Consider the following 18,139-nt stretch of genomic DNA (forward strand, 5'->3'; position numbering starts at 1 on the left):
AAAAATTAAATTTATTAACTTATACTTTTCTTTAAAATTTTTTTTTCAATTTTTCTTAAACAATTAAATTTATTCATTTTAAATATATATATATATTTAGACTTAAAAAATATAAATTTAATTGTTTAAAAAAAATTGAAAAAAAAATTTTAAGAAAATAATATTATTTATTTTATGAAAATTTAAAAATTTTATATATTTTTTATTCAGTTTTATTTTTTTAATTAAGATTATTATTTTTATTAAAGTTAATATTAACTCATTTTAAGAAAAATTGATATTAATTTTTTTTTAATTAAGTTAAATTTTGAAATTTTTAAATTAATATTAATTTTATATTTGTAATGCAATGTAAAAATTTTAAAATTAAAATTAATTAATTTTCAATATTCATGTTTTTTAATTAACATGTTTTTTTTGGCATAAAGTTGCAACAATTTAAGTGTTAATTAAATTTTTTACTCAAAAAGTATGTAATTACGATAATTTTTTGATTAAGAATATTTTTTTTAATTAAAGTTAATATTAAATTAAAGTTAATATTAATTTATTTTAAGAAAATTAAAAATTTTGAGAATATTAATTTTCTTAAGAAAATTTTAATTTTAAGAAAATTAATATTGCTTAAATTTTAATTTTTAATTAAAATTAATTTTATTTTAATTTAATATTAATTTTTTTCTAATACTATTTCAAATTTCAAAATGAAGTATTAATTTATTTTCATTATTCATTTTTTTAATTAATAAAATTTTGTTTACATAAAATTGTAACAATTTAATTGTTAATTAAATATTTTTACGCAAAAGCTACATACATCTGTTTTAATATTTGCAAATGCTCATACGACATGAGAAACATCTTTAAAATCACAACTCATTCGTACACCATGGCGTATGATGAATATTATTTTCCTCAGTTGTTCGATAAAATTAATGACACGGCGTATGATGAACTTTATAACTATTCAAGTAAAATATGATAATTTTTTTTAATTTATTAAATTTAGACTGAAATTACAACTGCTCAAATTATGTTCATATAAATTTCAAGCCTCCACAATTTTTTATTATTTTTTTAGCTATTATCTACAATATTCCCATAAATGTTCACACAACAATAATTTTGGAATTTCCCTTTCATAAATAATTACCTGTTTCGTTTGTCATTTCATGTCATATATGTTTAATGACATACTTTGCGCAACAATTAGCTATCGATTGTGGTGCAATTAACGACATTTCTGGTAACTAGTGCAACACAACTTCAATTGGTTGCAAACAAATTGCCGCCACAAGTATGGGAACAACGAAAATTGCTTAAATACATAGTAAATAGAGTATAATTAAACAATATAAAGGAAGAAAATAGTCAAATGCAAACATTTATTGGGGTCAAAATAAGCCAAAGCAAGGCAGTGAGCGCTAAGACTCACTAAGACAAAGTTATATGAAGTATTTGTGGGATATTGTTTGCAGATTTGTTAGGTTTTTTATTATAAAGCTGGGAAAAGTATTTTATAGGTGGTGAACAAAAAATTTTCTTTTGTTGTTTTTATGAATAATAATAGTTAAATAAAAATGGTTTTAACAATTTTTCGTTTCCTTTTTAATTGAAAGCGATTTTTTTTTGTAAAATATGTCATAACTGGACAGTCTGGGTGGTATATTGGGTCCTTATAATGTCATAATGCATTCATATGCCTAAAAATACATACATATACAAAAGTATGTATGTGCTGCATAGGCAATGAAAAATGAAACCTCAGCGAAAAATTAAAAAAAATTAATAAGAAATTTTAAAAAATTTCAGTTCAAAACTAAAATTAAAGTTTAAAATTTAATTTCATTTACAATTGAATGTCAGATTAAAAAAAATCAAAATAACAAAGGCACAAATAAAAACTAAAAATTATAAAAAGAAATCAAAAAAAAAAAGAAATTAAGAAATAATAAATATAAAACAAATAAAAACATTTTTGTAACTTGAACTTGTTTTATCTCCATGTTGCTGCTAAATCAAAATTTTCAAGACCAAAAAAAAACATTTAACTATTAAAATCAAAAAAAAAAAATTAATAAAAACTGAAAAAAAAGTTTCATTATTAAAATTAAATAGAAATTAATAAAATTAGAAATAATAAATAACATTTTTTTGTAACTTGTAATAATCAATAATCATATTCAAAAAAGTTAAAACAATTAAAACAACATTTAATCTCAAAAATTAAAAGAATTAAGAAAATCAAAAAATAAAACACAAAAGAAGAAATAAAAATATTTTTGTAGCTTTTAATTATTTTATTTCTATCATGCTGTATGAGATATTAAAAAGTTATGCAACATTGTAGAACCAAAAAAAATATTTTTGTAACTTGCATTAATTTTACTTCTATCTGCTGCTCAAGTTTCTTTTAAAATTTAATTAAATTTAAAATTTAATGCCATATTACAAAAAAATTAAATAAAACTGAAAAAACATTTAATTATTAAAATTAAAAAAATTAAAGAAATTAATACAATTAAAAAAAAATTGAAAAATTTAAGAATTAAAAGTAAAAAATTAAAATATTTTAGTAACTTGTAACAATCATATGCAAAAAAGTTAAAACAACTAAAAAACCATTTGGTCTCTAAAATTAAAAAATTAAGGATATAAAAAAATAAAACAAAAAAAGGAAGAAATAAAAAATATAAATAAGAATATTTTGTGCTTATAATTATTTTACTGCTATCTTGCTGCTCAAGGTCATTCAAAATATAATTTAATGTCACATCAAGTTAAATGAAACTAAAAAAAAAAAAAATAATTTAAAAATTTAAATAAATTAAAAAAAATTGAGAGAAAAATATTTTTGTAACTTGCGTCAATTTTACTTCTATCTCGCTGCTCAAGGTCATTTAAAATTTAACCAATTTTAAAATGTAATGTCAAAAGAAATAAATAAAACTTAAAAAAATTAAGAAAAAAATATTTTTTTGCAATTATAAAATTTTGAAATAAATTAAAAAAAAAAATTGGAAAATAATAAAAAAATATATAAGAAATAAAATTTTTTGATACATAGAATAAATTTATCTGTATGTCGCAGCTCAAGGTCATTCGAAATTTAATTTAAATAATTGCTATATTAAAAATAATTAACTGAAACTTAACAAAAAAATATATAATTTCTAATTATAAACATTTAAAAAAATTAAAAAAAATTAAAAATTAAGTAATAAAATAATATAAACAAATAAAAATGTTTCACACTTGCAATAATTTTATCTGCATGTCGCAGCGCAAGGTAACCACGCGGAAATTTGAATTAAAAAATGTTCCTCTGACATTCTACAACTTTTAACACCTATACACTTTCTCAGTAATGAGCATGCGTTTATATATTATACAATGTATGCATATGTATAGGTATGGGTGAAACTGAAATGTACAATATATATTCATAAAGTGCATATATGTATGTATTTTAAATGTCAGTATTCCAGCAACAACAGCCGTATTACAAAGTTATAAATTTACAGTTGTTAGCTCTGTTGCATTTCCTTCTCAAGTCAGTCAGAAAGCAAGCAAGCGTTACACCCACACGCATGCGCAATGCGCTAATGCTGCTCTACACCAGCCAACCAACCAACCAGCCAGCCTCATTGACAAATGAGTGGACGCACAAGACATGAATTGACATAAATTTGGCCCACTGTAAAGCTTACTGAGCAGTAATGCTGTGGGCTTAATTGCTGACTCGCTCGCTTTTTTTTATTATAATAATGTATGTATGGTTGTGTTCGTCAGTGTGTGGGGGGAAATAATTAACAATTATCCAGCTTGGCCACTTGATTTATTTCAATTTTGCTTTATCCTCGCAAATATTTTTTAAATTTCTTTTCTGACTGTTATTTGTCATTTTTCTTCAACGACCGAAGCATATCTGCTTTTGCTTTTATTATCTCTTAATACTTTTTTACGTTTCGTTTGCTTTTCTGCGGCCATTCTCTGTCATAATCAGTCAAATCAGTAGCTTGCTGCTTTTGTGTGGTTGAGTGTGCAGGGAACAAATGCGTAAATAGAAAAATTACATCATTGATTTCTGTGTTGTAACATAAGTGACTTGGCGATGTCAAAGTGTAAAGTGTAAATGTTATTGGCAGTCGATTTGAGAAAATGCAGAAAATTTGAAGAAGTTATGGAATATGTGTAAGATGTTATTATTGTGTCGATTGAAAGTTGATTTTCTATATATTTTTCATATAATTTATACCACTCTTCGTATGAAACTCAAATATCTTAATAGGAGAAATATTTATGGTTTCGACCTTTGCAAGGCGCAATCAAATTTTGCAGGTGACGGGGTGGAAAATGCTTTCCACATCATCAGTACTGTCTTCACAGCAACGGTGTGTGTCACTTGCAACTTCACTAAAAAACAACCCCCATTCCCTCTTCTAAGGAACCGTCGCCAACCAAGTCTTTTTCAGCGGTGAGTTCTCGTTGCCATCGCACATATTCAAAGAAAGTATGTTCATCTTTTGTCGCGCCGTTGCATAGGCTGTGGAGATATAAGTCTGGCCGTCTATCTGCCGCGACTCTCATTCTCCCATCTTCGTTGCCATGCGAGTATCGTGTATTTTTTATTCATCCCCTACCTTACGAAGGTTTTTCTTTTAAAGCATATCTGCCCAGATCTCAGCTCCGTAAAATAGGACGCTGATGGGCGTCGACAATAGGGGTTTTCTCATTCCTTGTCTGGGGCACCCCATGTTGGCTCAGTTGGGAGGTGATTTTCGCTGCGTTTGTGTGCGGCGTGCTGGATTGTACCCAGAAGGTTAGTCTGGGGTCCAGTTTTACGCCTAGGTAGTTTACTGCTTTTTGTGCCCTAAGAATAACCCTAGTCGTTTGTATACTTATATCGAGGGTTAAGTGTTGATTTGTTCACAATAGTAGCTCTGTTTTTTCCGTAGCGAGCTGGAGGTTGTGTGAGTCGAGCCATGCTTACGTCCTGATTAAGCTTTTTTTGCGCTTCTTCTGTGTCTCTTGCTGTAATTACTGCTGCAATGTCGTCCGCGTAGCCAATTAACTACGATTCGTCTGGAATTCCGAGTTTTATGGTAGCGTCGTAGCCAATGTTCCAAAGATCTGGGCCTAGTATGGATCTTTGTGCTGCTCCTGACGTGACTACTATCTGTCGTGATCCCTCTCTAGTTTGGTACAGCATTTTTTCTGTTGCTAAGGTAGCTCCGCTCCACAGCTTTGAGGTAGACGGAAATTTTAAAGCTCTTGTCAAGAGCGTCGATCATTTCCACCCATCTAGCGCTGTTGAAGGCGTTTCGGACATCCAAAGTCGCCAGCAGCACTATTCTTTTGTATTTATACCATCTACGCTGCGCGGCTTCTACACTTTCAGTGACGCATTTTATAGCTTCTAAAATTGATCTGCCGTGTCTAAAGCCGTGTTATCTAATGGACAGTCCTCTTACTTACTTACTTAATAGCCGTTTCGAGTTTGGGTTTGAGTAGTATTTAGTATTTATTTTAGCTAACGGTATGCTGCTGGTTGTTGGGGTCGCCTTTTCTCTTACTGATTAGCACCAGGCGTTGCTTTTTCCAGTGTTTAGGGAATATGCGAGCTTCGAGGCAGTTGTTGTACATATTCTATAGTACTGCGGGTTGCAGCGCTTAGTTTCAGGATTTCTGCGGGATCTCGTCAGGGCTGTGTGATTTGTTGGTCTTGATCTTGCCAGTGGCTAGTTGCAGGTCTTCAAGGGTGAACTGGGGGATTTCTTAGAAACTATCCAGTTTTTTTGGATTGATTTTATGAAAAGATAGCTTACACATTTTTGTCTTCAATTTTTTTTATTTTATATTTTTAAGTATAATAATTATTTTTTTTGCAACGTTATTTTATTGTTGTCATTCTTCTTACTTTTCACAGTTGAAAATTTTAAGATTTTTTTGTATTACAATAAATAGTGTGATAACTATAAGCAATATTTTTGCAAGTATGTATGTGCTTAATAAGCATGTACTTAATATATGTAAATTGGATTTCACTTTTTTTCAATTAAAAGTGAATATTTAATAATTACTTAAACACACTTGGAATTGTGTAACTGTAATTTTTGAATAAAATATTTCAATCTGAATCTACTGAAATCATTGCAGCGATGCCTAAACGTTAACAAATAATTATACAAAAAAACAATAACAATAAATAATGCTATAAGCAACAACAGCAAACAGTGATAATGTGCCTTAAAAATTAGTAGAAAAATAGAAAACGTTTAGTTATCAAACCAATTTAACTTAAACCAACAAAAAAGTGCCACGCCTACAACTTGAAATACTCAAAACAACGACGACGCTTAATAAAAACTGCAACACGCCACACGCCTACACTACGTGACGCAACAACACAACTAGCAGCTAAATTAATAATAATAAAAATTGTACAATAACAACTGCGTTGCCTCATAATGAGTAGCCAACCGGCCAGCCAGCCCGACAGCATCGACTTAGCCTATGACATGTGGGCTGGCCAATTCGAATTTGTCGGACCCGCCGCGAATGTCACGAACAGCAGCTACACTAGCAGCAGCAACAGCAACAGCACCACCAGCAGCACAATAACACTCAACAACAATAGCAATAACAACAACAACATACGCTTCGGTAGTGACAAGCACAAAGCCAGCCATAGCGGTTCAACTGAGAGCTTAGAAGATTTGAATCTCAACTTCGACACCACATCCACGCAGGCGACGCTCAACAGCAACGCCTATACGCTGGGCTGTAATCAATATCAATATAATTTTGGCAAGCAACCGATACTGATAGATCAGGAGCAGTTTCTCAGCTTGAATCCGGCTGATTTTGAGGATATTGTGCCATCGGGCCCCAATTCGTTGGTGTTCATTGAGAATAAATTGAGTGACGATAATTGTGAGAGTGAACAACAAGTCAACAACAGTAATAATAATAATAATAACAATAATAATAGTAAATTGGTGAATTTGGAAACTTTAACGAGTAAATTTAATTCGAACAAAACGAATAATACAAATACAAACGGTTTTAAATTGGAAAATTTGAAGAATTTCAAAAATAAATTACTTTGTGATTTTGAAGACAAAGCGTCGTTGGTGAACGGTGGCGCAGTTGTGGGCGGTGTGAATAACGGTAGTGCTGTAGATGTTGGTGATATGCAATCGCATCATTGCTGCAACAACAAAATGAGTGGGCTGAGCGCCGAAATGTGCGATAATCTTAATGAACAAGTAAGCGTTTTATATTGACATGATTAAGTTTGTTTTATAGTCTTTTTAGATTTTTTTTAAGGCGTAAATGAAGAAAAATGTAAATAATTTTTAATAATATAAAATTTTTCTCGATATAAGCAGCTAAGCGCTTTTTCTAACCGCGTGCTCAATTTCTAAGGCTAGTAGGTGTTTCAGACTGCCGCTTAATGGAGGCAATTAAAGGTTTCTACTTTTCTTTTTGAAAATATCATGTCTAAGCAGAAGTAGCTTAACTTTTTATTTCTCTCTATTAAAAAAAAAAAGAGTAAGGTCACTAATTATTCTATCAGGCTGCCGCTTAATTAAGTCAATTAAGAATTTTTACTCTTTTTTTTTCAAACTATCAAGTCTAACCTCACTACTGGTTGCTCAAAAATTCATAACAATTTCTTATATGAATTTATCCACTCTTAATTGAGTCAATTAATAGTTAAGCACATTACATAAGTATAATAAAATCATTTAGTTGTACTATTAAATTTTTACAAGTAACTTAACTTCTAATTCCTCTCTATTGAACAACAACAAAAAATGAGTTAGATCACTAATTGTTCAATCAGATGTTCGCTTAATTGAGTTAATTAAGGGTTTCTAGTTTTTCTTTGAAACTATCAAGTCTATGCTCACTCCTGGTTGGTTAAAAACTGATTATAATTTTCAATATTAATTTATTCTTTCTTAATTGAGTCAATTAATAATTAGGCACATTACATAATTATAACAAAATTACTTAATTGAACAAGCAAATTTTTAAAAATAATTAAACATATTTTCCTCTCTACTGAACAACAACAAAAAATCAATCAAACTGCCACTTAATTGAGTCAATTAAGGGTTATTACTTTTAAGTTTGAAACAATCCAATATAAGCTCACTTCTAGTTGATTTAAACTTAATAATAATTTCTTATATGAATTTTTTCGCTCTTAATTGAGTCAATTAATTATTAAACACATTACATAATTATAATAAAATTACTTTATTTGACAATTACATGTTTATAAGTAATTAAACTTCTAAATCCTCTCTACTGAACAACAACCAAAAAATGAGTAAGGTCACTAATTGTTCAATTAGGCTGCGCATAAGAGAGTCAATTAAGGGTTTTCACTTTTTTTTTAACTATCAAATCTAAGCTCACTCTTCGTTGGTTAAAAATTGATAATAATTTCGAATTTGAAATTTTGTCACAGACTGTTGGGTCTCCCTTTTTGTGGATTGGGCAGAGCACACTTAAATTCCAATCGACGGGCATGCTTTCGTCCGACCATAGCTATGCGCATCGGTAATTCATTCAAGAATATTAAACAAATTTTCGATCACCACCAAACTTTATAGGGTCATCGTCGTCCTAAAATTTCATTGAAATCGGTCAAGCCGTTTCGGACTTTGAGGAAAGTACTACTTTGGGCAAAAAATAGTAAGACTTTTTAATTTAAATTTCACTCTCAAACCCATTCGTCACTTTTTGCTCATAGTAGTACATACAAAATTTATCTCTTTCTCCTCTACGTACATAATCTATACATTAATATCGATCCATTTGAAAGTAGAAAATTTTTCCAATTATCCGAAAAATACATATGAACTATACTGGTAGACACAAAAACAAATAAAAAGGACACAAAACACATTCTATATTATTGGTTTACATACATACATATACATAACATACGTAAATATTTAATTTGAAACCAATACCATTACAAACACTTATGCGCTGCAACCCTTCATGACCTGCACCCACTCTACTTTCTCACCGATGGCAACAAGAATACAACTCAGCTCTATAAAGGTTTATTTTACTTATGGAATAGGACACTATTCTCCGCTCGCCTGAGCAAATTTCTGTTGCTTCAGGTTAGTTTTCGAAGAGAGTGAACTGAAAAATTCTAGAAAAAAATGAATGTCGAATGATGGGTTAAAAATTTAATTTACTTCCATCCAATAAGTGAATGAATTTATCTAATATTTTTGCTTGTTTGCTCGCTGTTTGTTAGGTGTAATTAATTCGGACCCACTGGTACTTGGTGGGTGCATTTGTGTGATACATATGTATATGTATACGTTAGTATATATGGTGTATTTAGGTTACGTAAGGTCGGGCGCGGCATTCCATTCATAATTCAAACCATTTTATTTGTTAGACAAATACCAGCAATTTTATGGCGTTTTGTGGCGGAGACTTGCTATTTGCCTATAAACTGTTGAGTGTAGGTATGTATGTATGTATAATATAATGGCTAGTGTCGATATTTATATATGACGTTCATAAGTTACGCAGTGGCTTTATGCAAAGGGGTACAGAGAAGATATTTTTAACTTTGCTGTTACTTTTTTCAAGTTCAAGGTCACCGATTAAATTTAGTTTTATTATTTTTTATTGCCTGACATAAAATTCTAATATTCTTTGCTTTACACATGCACACCCATAAGAAAATATAAACGAAGTTCCATGCTATACGAGGGTAGCTTGCATGAAGAAATGTTTCAGAGTGAATTCAAGTTGTCTTCGAGGCAGAAGACTTTAGAGAGTGACGAATCGTACAACATACATAAATGCAATAAAGTGGAATGACGAAAAATCCATATTATACCAGTTTATACCAGTTATATAAAAACTATATATATAGCAGTATAAATGCAAAAAAGTGGTATAAATAGTAAAACCTGTATTATACCAGTTTATACCAGGTTATACCAGTTTCAACTCAGAAGTTATACTAGTTTATTAGCTTGCATGAATAATTGTTTCAGAGTGAATTCTAGTTGTCTTCGATGCAGCAGACTTTAAAGAGTGGCGAGCAAACAACTGGTATAATAGCAATCAATTGCTGTAATCAAAAAATTGTGTTTATACTAATATAAATGCAATAAAGTGGTATAAACAAAAATTCAAATTATACCAGTTTATGTCAGTTTAATTCCAGTAGTTATACCAGTTTATTCAAACAAAATAAAATTACAGAAGTTACTAAACTAGTATAAATGCAATGAAATGGTATAAAAAAAAATCGAATTATACCAGTTTAATTCCAGAAGTTATACCAGTTTATTTAATCAAATTAAAATTTGGTCTAAAAGCGTAGTTAGTTTGAATTTCTGCAACTTTATTTCATATATCCTCCCACAAGACAACAATGTCGAAAATATATTATGTCGAATATCTCCAAATAAATAGTTGTTTCTTAGTTTCAATATTTGTTAGCTAGCCCACGTAAATATTTGTTAATTTAGAAATATGTCTATCTATCTAACATCTCTGAAAGTATTTACATAATTACAGCAATATTTATGAACCACTGTCATTTACTATTAGTCGCCACCCTATTCTTCGTGCCACACAACCGTTTAATAATATAAAACTGACCACTTTGACCGCTCGCGAATTTAGTCGAGCACAAATAAACGCGTTGAAATTATTAATGAAACACAAGTCAAGGCGAAAAGACGACAAACGGTTAAAATTATAGGAAAACGATTAAAATGTTGAGTGCGGATGAAGAAAGTGAGGTAATAAAAGTAGATGGATAAAGCAAAAGCAAGAAGTGTGTAAAGGAAATAAAATATATTTTTTTAATATTCATTAAATATAAGAGGAATAATAATGTGAAGAGTTATTAGTACGGTAAAAAATGATACTCGTATTTAATAGAAAATCTGGAAATTGGCTGAAAAAGGAGTATAAAATGTCTTAAAAAGTTAAAGAAAAGTGATAATAATATAAGATAAAACAAATAAATTCAGGCATAATTAAGCTTCAACATTCCACATACATAACTACATGTATGTATGTGTACTGGCTTTTGAGATATTATGGTTTATCAGAACCATTTCATCGCCGATCCTAGTTTGTAAAGTGCATATAAAGAATGAAGAAATGGTTACTGAAGTGGGTACATCGGTAAAAGTTAATATAATTTCGATAAAAAGTTAAAAATATTTTTTTGAATCGACTAAATATAATTTTGAATACAATTTTTGCTTTAAAAAAATAATAAAAACATATAGTGAACATAGAGATGTGGGTTGCTCGTATCAAAACTATCAAAAGTGTGTTTCAATTAACATTAATATGCAGAAATAAAACTTGGAGCTTATTCTGAATTTTGCTTTAAAAAAAAATATCGAAAACTATATGAATTGATACCGAATATTTTTCACGATATCAGTACTACTCAGTTCACGGCTAAAAGCACAAAAAATCGCTTTCTGTAACTGTTTGAAACCAAATGAGAATACAAAGCAGGTGAGACGTGGTAATCGATTCACGCTGTTAACAAAAAAATGTTATTGAACCAGGTGCAAAACACTCTCCAAATCTATTTCCATACAACGGCTGGATATGCACCTTAGAAAAAAAGATGTGAAAACATGAAATATTAATTAAAAATAAAATGGTAGATGTATTATTTTACTGTTCCCACGTTAGTCAGGTTTACGTAACCGGAACGGATCCAGATTCCTATGCAGCCGACGACTGTCAACACGGCAGGATTGTTAAAAATTATTACAGAAATGTTTTTTGCCACGACAACAACAAAAATGTGTATTCTTTCAGGACTATTTAATTTTTCATGTGACGGAAGCGACAATTAAATTATTGACAATCAAAAAGCAACCCATATAAATGGCCTTTCATTAACTTTAAAAGTTCGAATTTACACTTCCAAAGAAGTAACTAGTCGTACAAGTAAAAGAAGTCATAAAAATTGTGAGGACTGAAGCCCTCAGATTTAAGAACAAAAGATTTTCATAGTCCCTACAAAATTTTGCGAAAGCATTAATTTCTTATATGATCTAGTTAACAGAGAGAATTTATATTCTCTTCGATTTTTATTGAATTTTTTTTTAAGACAACAATTCTGTCTTTAATTGATAAAATTTACTTATTAATAATCGATAATAAAGTTTTTTTTATCGATAAGTTTTTATTAATATAATCGATAACTTTTTCAGTCTTACTGTAGTTCTTGTGCATTCTCAACATATCTTTATTTTAAGCTAAAAACTCTATAATTTAGTTAAAAATATTATATGCTGATAATCGATAAATTAATATTAATAAAAATCGATAAAATTTTATTAGTATAATCGATGAATTTTTAAAAGTGTAATCTATAAATTATTTAACAAGATATCATATATAATAATTTTTATTAACACATTCGTTATCGATAAATTTCTATTATTATAAATAAATTTTTCAGATTTCTGAAATTCTTATGGGTTTACAATGACATTGTTTTAAGCTAATATTTCCACCTTTTTGCTAAGCATATACCCTTTTCTATATATTATTAAACGATTAATTACATGCATATCAATTCGATAATTGTTTATAAATATAATCTATAAATTATTTAGCACTATTGATTAATTATTTAAAGATAGTTTTTTTTTAAATATTTTTAATCGATACATTTTTCAGCCTTACTGCAATTCTTGTCAATTTTAAATATACTTATTTTTAGCTAAAAGCTCTATCTTTTAGTTAAGAATATTATATGTCGATGTTCGATAAATTAATATTAATAATAATCGATAAAATTTTATTAGTATAGTCGATAAATTTGGAAAAATGTAATCTATAAATTATTTAGCACTATGAATTGATTAAGAATATTTATAATCGATTGTTATTACTAAATATCGATAAATTTTTAGTTATTCCTGAAATTAAAATTATGCATTTAAACTGCGTTTCTAAAATTCTTTAAGACCTTTCAACTTATTGTGCACAGAAATAATCGCTGAAAGCTTTCAGCATTTACAAAATCGTCATGCAATTGACTAAAGTGCCATTAATTTAACCCATTTGTCAATTTGCAAGCAGTTTCAATTAAATGTTATTTACTAAGCAAAAAATCGCGATATAAATGGAATATTACACTGAACTGCCCCGTCGACCTATTTCAAGCTCAAAATCGCTTTTAATCAGCTGCATGTAAAGCTTTATCGTGCGGGCGCTCTGTGCGGCTCACTGCACTGCGCAGTCGGTCTGCTTCTGCTTCCCGCTGGGCTATCACTTAATTAGTGCCAATGCCTTTCGAAATCACAAGCGCCTTTGTGCATGTAATTAAATATGACTTTATGGCTTACATTTTTTCAGATTTACGCTGCGCTGCGTCGCGTTTTCTTCGAAGTGATAAGTGCGCTGCGAGAAAAGAGGAGAAATCAAATATACTATATGTTATCAAATTCGTTCGTTTCACAATGTCACTGTTGCAACATGTGGCATGTATGTTTTGTATCGTAAAATGTATATATAGTATATATACTTCGTATCATAAGTCCAATTGGTTACAAAGTTTCCACTTGATTAGGCAGCGGAAATGCGTCGCGATATTATGTTAAATGCGTCTTGGCAGTAAAAAGAACAATTCAAGTTGTAAAATATGTAAGAAAATAATATTTAGAAAAAACAATACATGAGTATATTATATATTATACATATCCCCATATGTACATGTACATACATATACATATATTATCTCACGGCAAATATGTTTTCTTGTGTTGTGTTTTGCAAGGGTTAATATCAATCGATAATTTCACTTCGCTTACATACAAACAATTTTCACTCATACCACCATATATTTATATATATTTTCATATAAACAAAGGCAACTGCTGACATATGTATGTACACGCAATGTATCCATAATATCCATTAGTCAATTGCTTCGAACTCGTTCACTCATATTTTGCTCCCGAGACGGACTACAATGAACGCATTACCTATTTTTAGCGCAAATGTAATGAAAATATTTGCTCGCCATTATTTTATTTTTCTCCGATTTTACTTTATTTATAAAATTGATGCCTCCTTCTAAGCAATTTCATTGTAGGAAAATTTGTTGTTTTCAAAAATGACGAAATAAAACTGTTTAAACACATTTTTTACAATATGACTCAATAACAAGTTTTTAAACTGTTTATCTTTAGTGTGTGAGAAAAAAGCTTTGAGCTTTCACCATTTGGAAAAGTTTATTATTTATTATAAGCTCTTTTCATAAATAAATTTCGTGAAGAGAAAATTGTGTAAGAAGTCACTAACGCCTTTTCGGGCTATTCAATGTTGGGCTTCCAACGAAATTTTGATATGAAAAGAGCTTTCAACAAAATTCGAAAAAACCCTAGAGGAACTTTTCAAGAAATTTTCAAATATCTAATTTTCATTTAAGAGTTAAAAAGCTTTCATTAAAATCGAAAGTAACAAGTAACTTTTATAAGCTGCTCGAGACAATTTTTAAAAGATTTTCAAGTTGCTTAACAGCTAAGTTTCTTATAAGCTATAAAAAGCCTTTATTAAAATCAATAGTAACCAGTAAATTCTGTAAGAACTCTTTAAGCTGCGTAATTTTAAACTTTTTTATGAAATTGAAGAAAAGCTTTCATTAAAATCCAGGAATTATCATAGACACGACCTATAGCATTACAAAACTATATAAATTCTAGCAAGCAAAATATTCATCAAGTCGTTAACTTTAACTTTCATATTCCTAAAAACACCCAACTATGTACATATATATTAACAACTGGTGTAAAGCTTTCGAAAGCAAAAAATCATTAATATAGTGAAAAGACTTTCTCTCAAACTTATATCTCATAAAAAGCTTTCAAGCAAAATAATTTCTTATTAAAGTGATAAAAGCTTTTACTATTCTCATTAATTCATAACAAAAAAGCTTTTAGAGTTGGCAGCCCTTAAAGATCACATGCAAAGATTTCACTTTTCTCATTTTATATGAAGGAGAAGCAAGCTTTTACTATTCTCACTTATGTACATGCAAATCCTACACTTTTTTCATTCAATTTTCTACGCTTAAGAAAATTAAATATCTTTAAGTTTAATAAACTTTCACCTAATAAAAAGCTTTCACGCAAAAACATTTCATATTGTTAAAGACACTAACATACAAAGCTTTCACTTTTTTCAAAAAATTTTTTACATTAGGAAAAGTTCAGGAAAATGAAAGATCTTAAAGATAATTAAACAGTTTCCTAAAACTCATAAAATGCTTTCACGCAAAACAGTTTCATATTAAGGTAAACGCTTTCACTGTTCGTTTTAAGGCAAGTTTGTGAAATTGTAATCCTTAAATATGCTCAAATGCACACTCCTGGTGCAGAACATATTTACTTATTAAGGTGAAAAATTTTAATTTTTCCCGTAAAACTTTTTAAACTTAGGAAAGGTTTTGAAGTTGACAGTCCTCAAGTACTCAAATCCATACTTAAAACTCCTAAAAAAACACTTTCATATTAAAGCGACAAAGCTTTCACCATTGTGTTTAAATTTTAATAAAGAAAATGTATGCAGTTGAATGCTCCTAAACATTTTTGAACTTTCGCCCAAAACTCATAAAAAGTTTTCAGGTCAAAAATTTTTTATCTTAATTTGAAAAAGCTTTTATTGTTCTCATTAAATTATCTACATTTAGGAAAAACTTATAATGTTGTTTACGCTTAAAGATTCTCAAACGCACACAGATATTTCAGAAAAAGCTTTCACCTACAACTTTTATATATTAAAGATTCTCAAACGCTCATTTATATCTCATAAAGAGCTTTTGTACAAGTATATGGAAGAGTAAAATCTTTAATATTTCTCATTACATGGCATTGAGTAAAGCTTGCATGGCTTAAAGTTTTTCAATGTACTTTGCAAAGGAACGTTTTCTTTGTGGTATAAATTTTTTCATTCGACTTGATACCATAATGTAAGTATGTATCAAATTGTCACAACCTACTTCGAAATCTCCTATCGGATTACCAAAATCTACTCTTTCCAGCCAAAGCTACATATGTACATACATGTATGTATATTTACGCTAATATCAGCTGTTGGCTCATATTGTTATGCATATTACATATCACAATAACAACGGTTAATATAAGAAAGCATAACTTAATATAACGAAGCATAACTAGATGTAACGTAACATAACATAACATAACATACACAGCACAATATAACATAACATGGCAACATAGCATAATATAACATAACGTAAGATAACTAATAAAGCAAAACATAACATGAATAACATAACATAAAAACATAGTATAACATAACATAATTTTGCATCGCATAACATACAACAAGCATAGAGTAACATGACATACATAACGTAGCATACAATAACACAACGTAACATAACACAACATATCATTACATAACATAACATGACTTAAATATGTACATGGCATAACGTAACTTAACATAGCAACTTAGTATAGCATAACATTACATGACATAGCGTAACGTAACACAACATAGCATAGCATAATATAACATGACTTACATACATATCATAACGTAACTTAACATAGCAACGTAGTATATCAAAACTTAATATAACATACCTGTAATTTATCATATCATACCACAACATAACATAGATTAGTATAACACATGTAGCAAAACGTAACATACATAACATAGCATAACCATAACATAACATAACATAAAATAACATAACATAGCATAACATAACCATAACATATCATAACATAACATAACATAACAATAACATAACCATAACATAACATCACATGACTTAAGACAACACAAAATGACATTATTTAATATAGCACTGAATATTTTCATATAACATACAGCAGCATAACATAATGTTACATAGCATAACATAATATCAATATTTTTTCATCCAATACTTTAACTCACATGCTCAAACCCCATACTTTTGTTTACTGGGCAGCTCCGTACTAGCCTGCACTTGTTTCACTATTATGCGCTTACTATATGCCAACATATTTATGCGGTACTATATGTTATCGTATATACATGTACATACATGCATACATCATATTTACTTAAGCATAACAGAGAGTGCTTTGCGTTCACCAAGAAAGCGCATTAAGTGACTTTGGTTGACAGTTTTGTCACTCCACGTAGCTGCATATGTCGCTGTCCAAAAATCATAGCTGTGCGCAACAATAATTCAACAACAACAGCATTACGCTTGAGAGTAATTGAAGCTTTTTTTCATTTCACAAGTGCATTGTTCTGTGATTCTCCGGATTTAATTACACATTTTCCCTACCGACTGCTATATTTGTGCAGCTATTAATATTTGCATGTGTGTGTGTTGATGAGACTATGGATCTACATACATATGTGCTGGTAGCTTATGGTATGTTTATGCTGTTAGGCTGCCGCAACTTGTCCGTCTGGCGATATGTAAATATTTAGACGAAAAATGTGAAAACAAAAGTCAACAGAAATATTTGTGCAATTCAAAAACAAGAAAAAAGAAGTAGGAGAATAGTTTACAGTAGCCACATATTTGGCAGCCACTACCATTTAGGCCACATTTCATTCTAAATAGACACACACACACACACTGACGAACATTAGCACGCGCACATATTGCGCCAATGCTTGTGGCGCTCGTGGCCCGCTTTGGGCGCCCAGACAGCCAGGCAGCCGGTCGGTGGTGAGGCCAGTTTGTGAGAGATAGTTGGAAGTTCTCAAAAACCGTATTGAGTTGGTTTTTCAGCTGTCACTGCGCTGTGCTTTCTAATGTGCCGACGGACAGACATACATGTATGTATATATATATATACATAAGTATTTGTATATAGAAAAGTTGCGTGTCGGTCATATGTAGAAGAACGGTGCCAACGATTGACGTCGGACCGCATCAGTCTAATATGTGTCTCGCGCGTTGTTGGAAATGTGCGCGCCGGAATAAAGTGTTTTCGAAAATTCGCAGAAAATAGTTGAAATACGGGTCCACATACATGTATACGAATATATAATTAAACTGTGTGTTTTAAAAAATATTTATAAATATTGTGCAATTTAATTTATATAT

General features: G+C 29.7%; 1 protein-coding gene across 11 annotated transcripts in view; it reads left to right on the forward strand.

The window, feature by feature from the left end:
* LOC120776814 (rab11 family-interacting protein 3) overlaps positions 1-18,139 on the forward strand; it is a 131,148-nt gene that overhangs the window by 100,061 nt on the left and 12,948 nt on the right. For 2 of the 11 annotated variants that reach the window (XM_040107820.1, XM_040107822.1), the window contains exon 1: positions 6,471-7,271. The exons of 7 other annotated variants lie outside the window; for them this stretch is intronic. In XM_040107820.1, coding sequence (XP_039963754.1) covers positions 6,471-7,271 — 801 coding nt within the window. Of the gene's footprint in view, positions 1-6,159; positions 7,272-10,717; positions 10,806-18,139 lie in introns of those variants that run through there. 2 more of the 11 variants (XM_040107819.1, XM_040107830.1) reach the window with 2 other exon arrangements.

This window comes from Bactrocera tryoni, chromosome 5 (genome assembly GCF_016617805.1).
Source record: "Bactrocera tryoni isolate S06 chromosome 5, CSIRO_BtryS06_freeze2, whole genome shotgun sequence".
Classification (NCBI taxonomy): Eukaryota; Metazoa; Arthropoda; class Insecta; order Diptera; family Tephritidae; genus Bactrocera; species Bactrocera tryoni.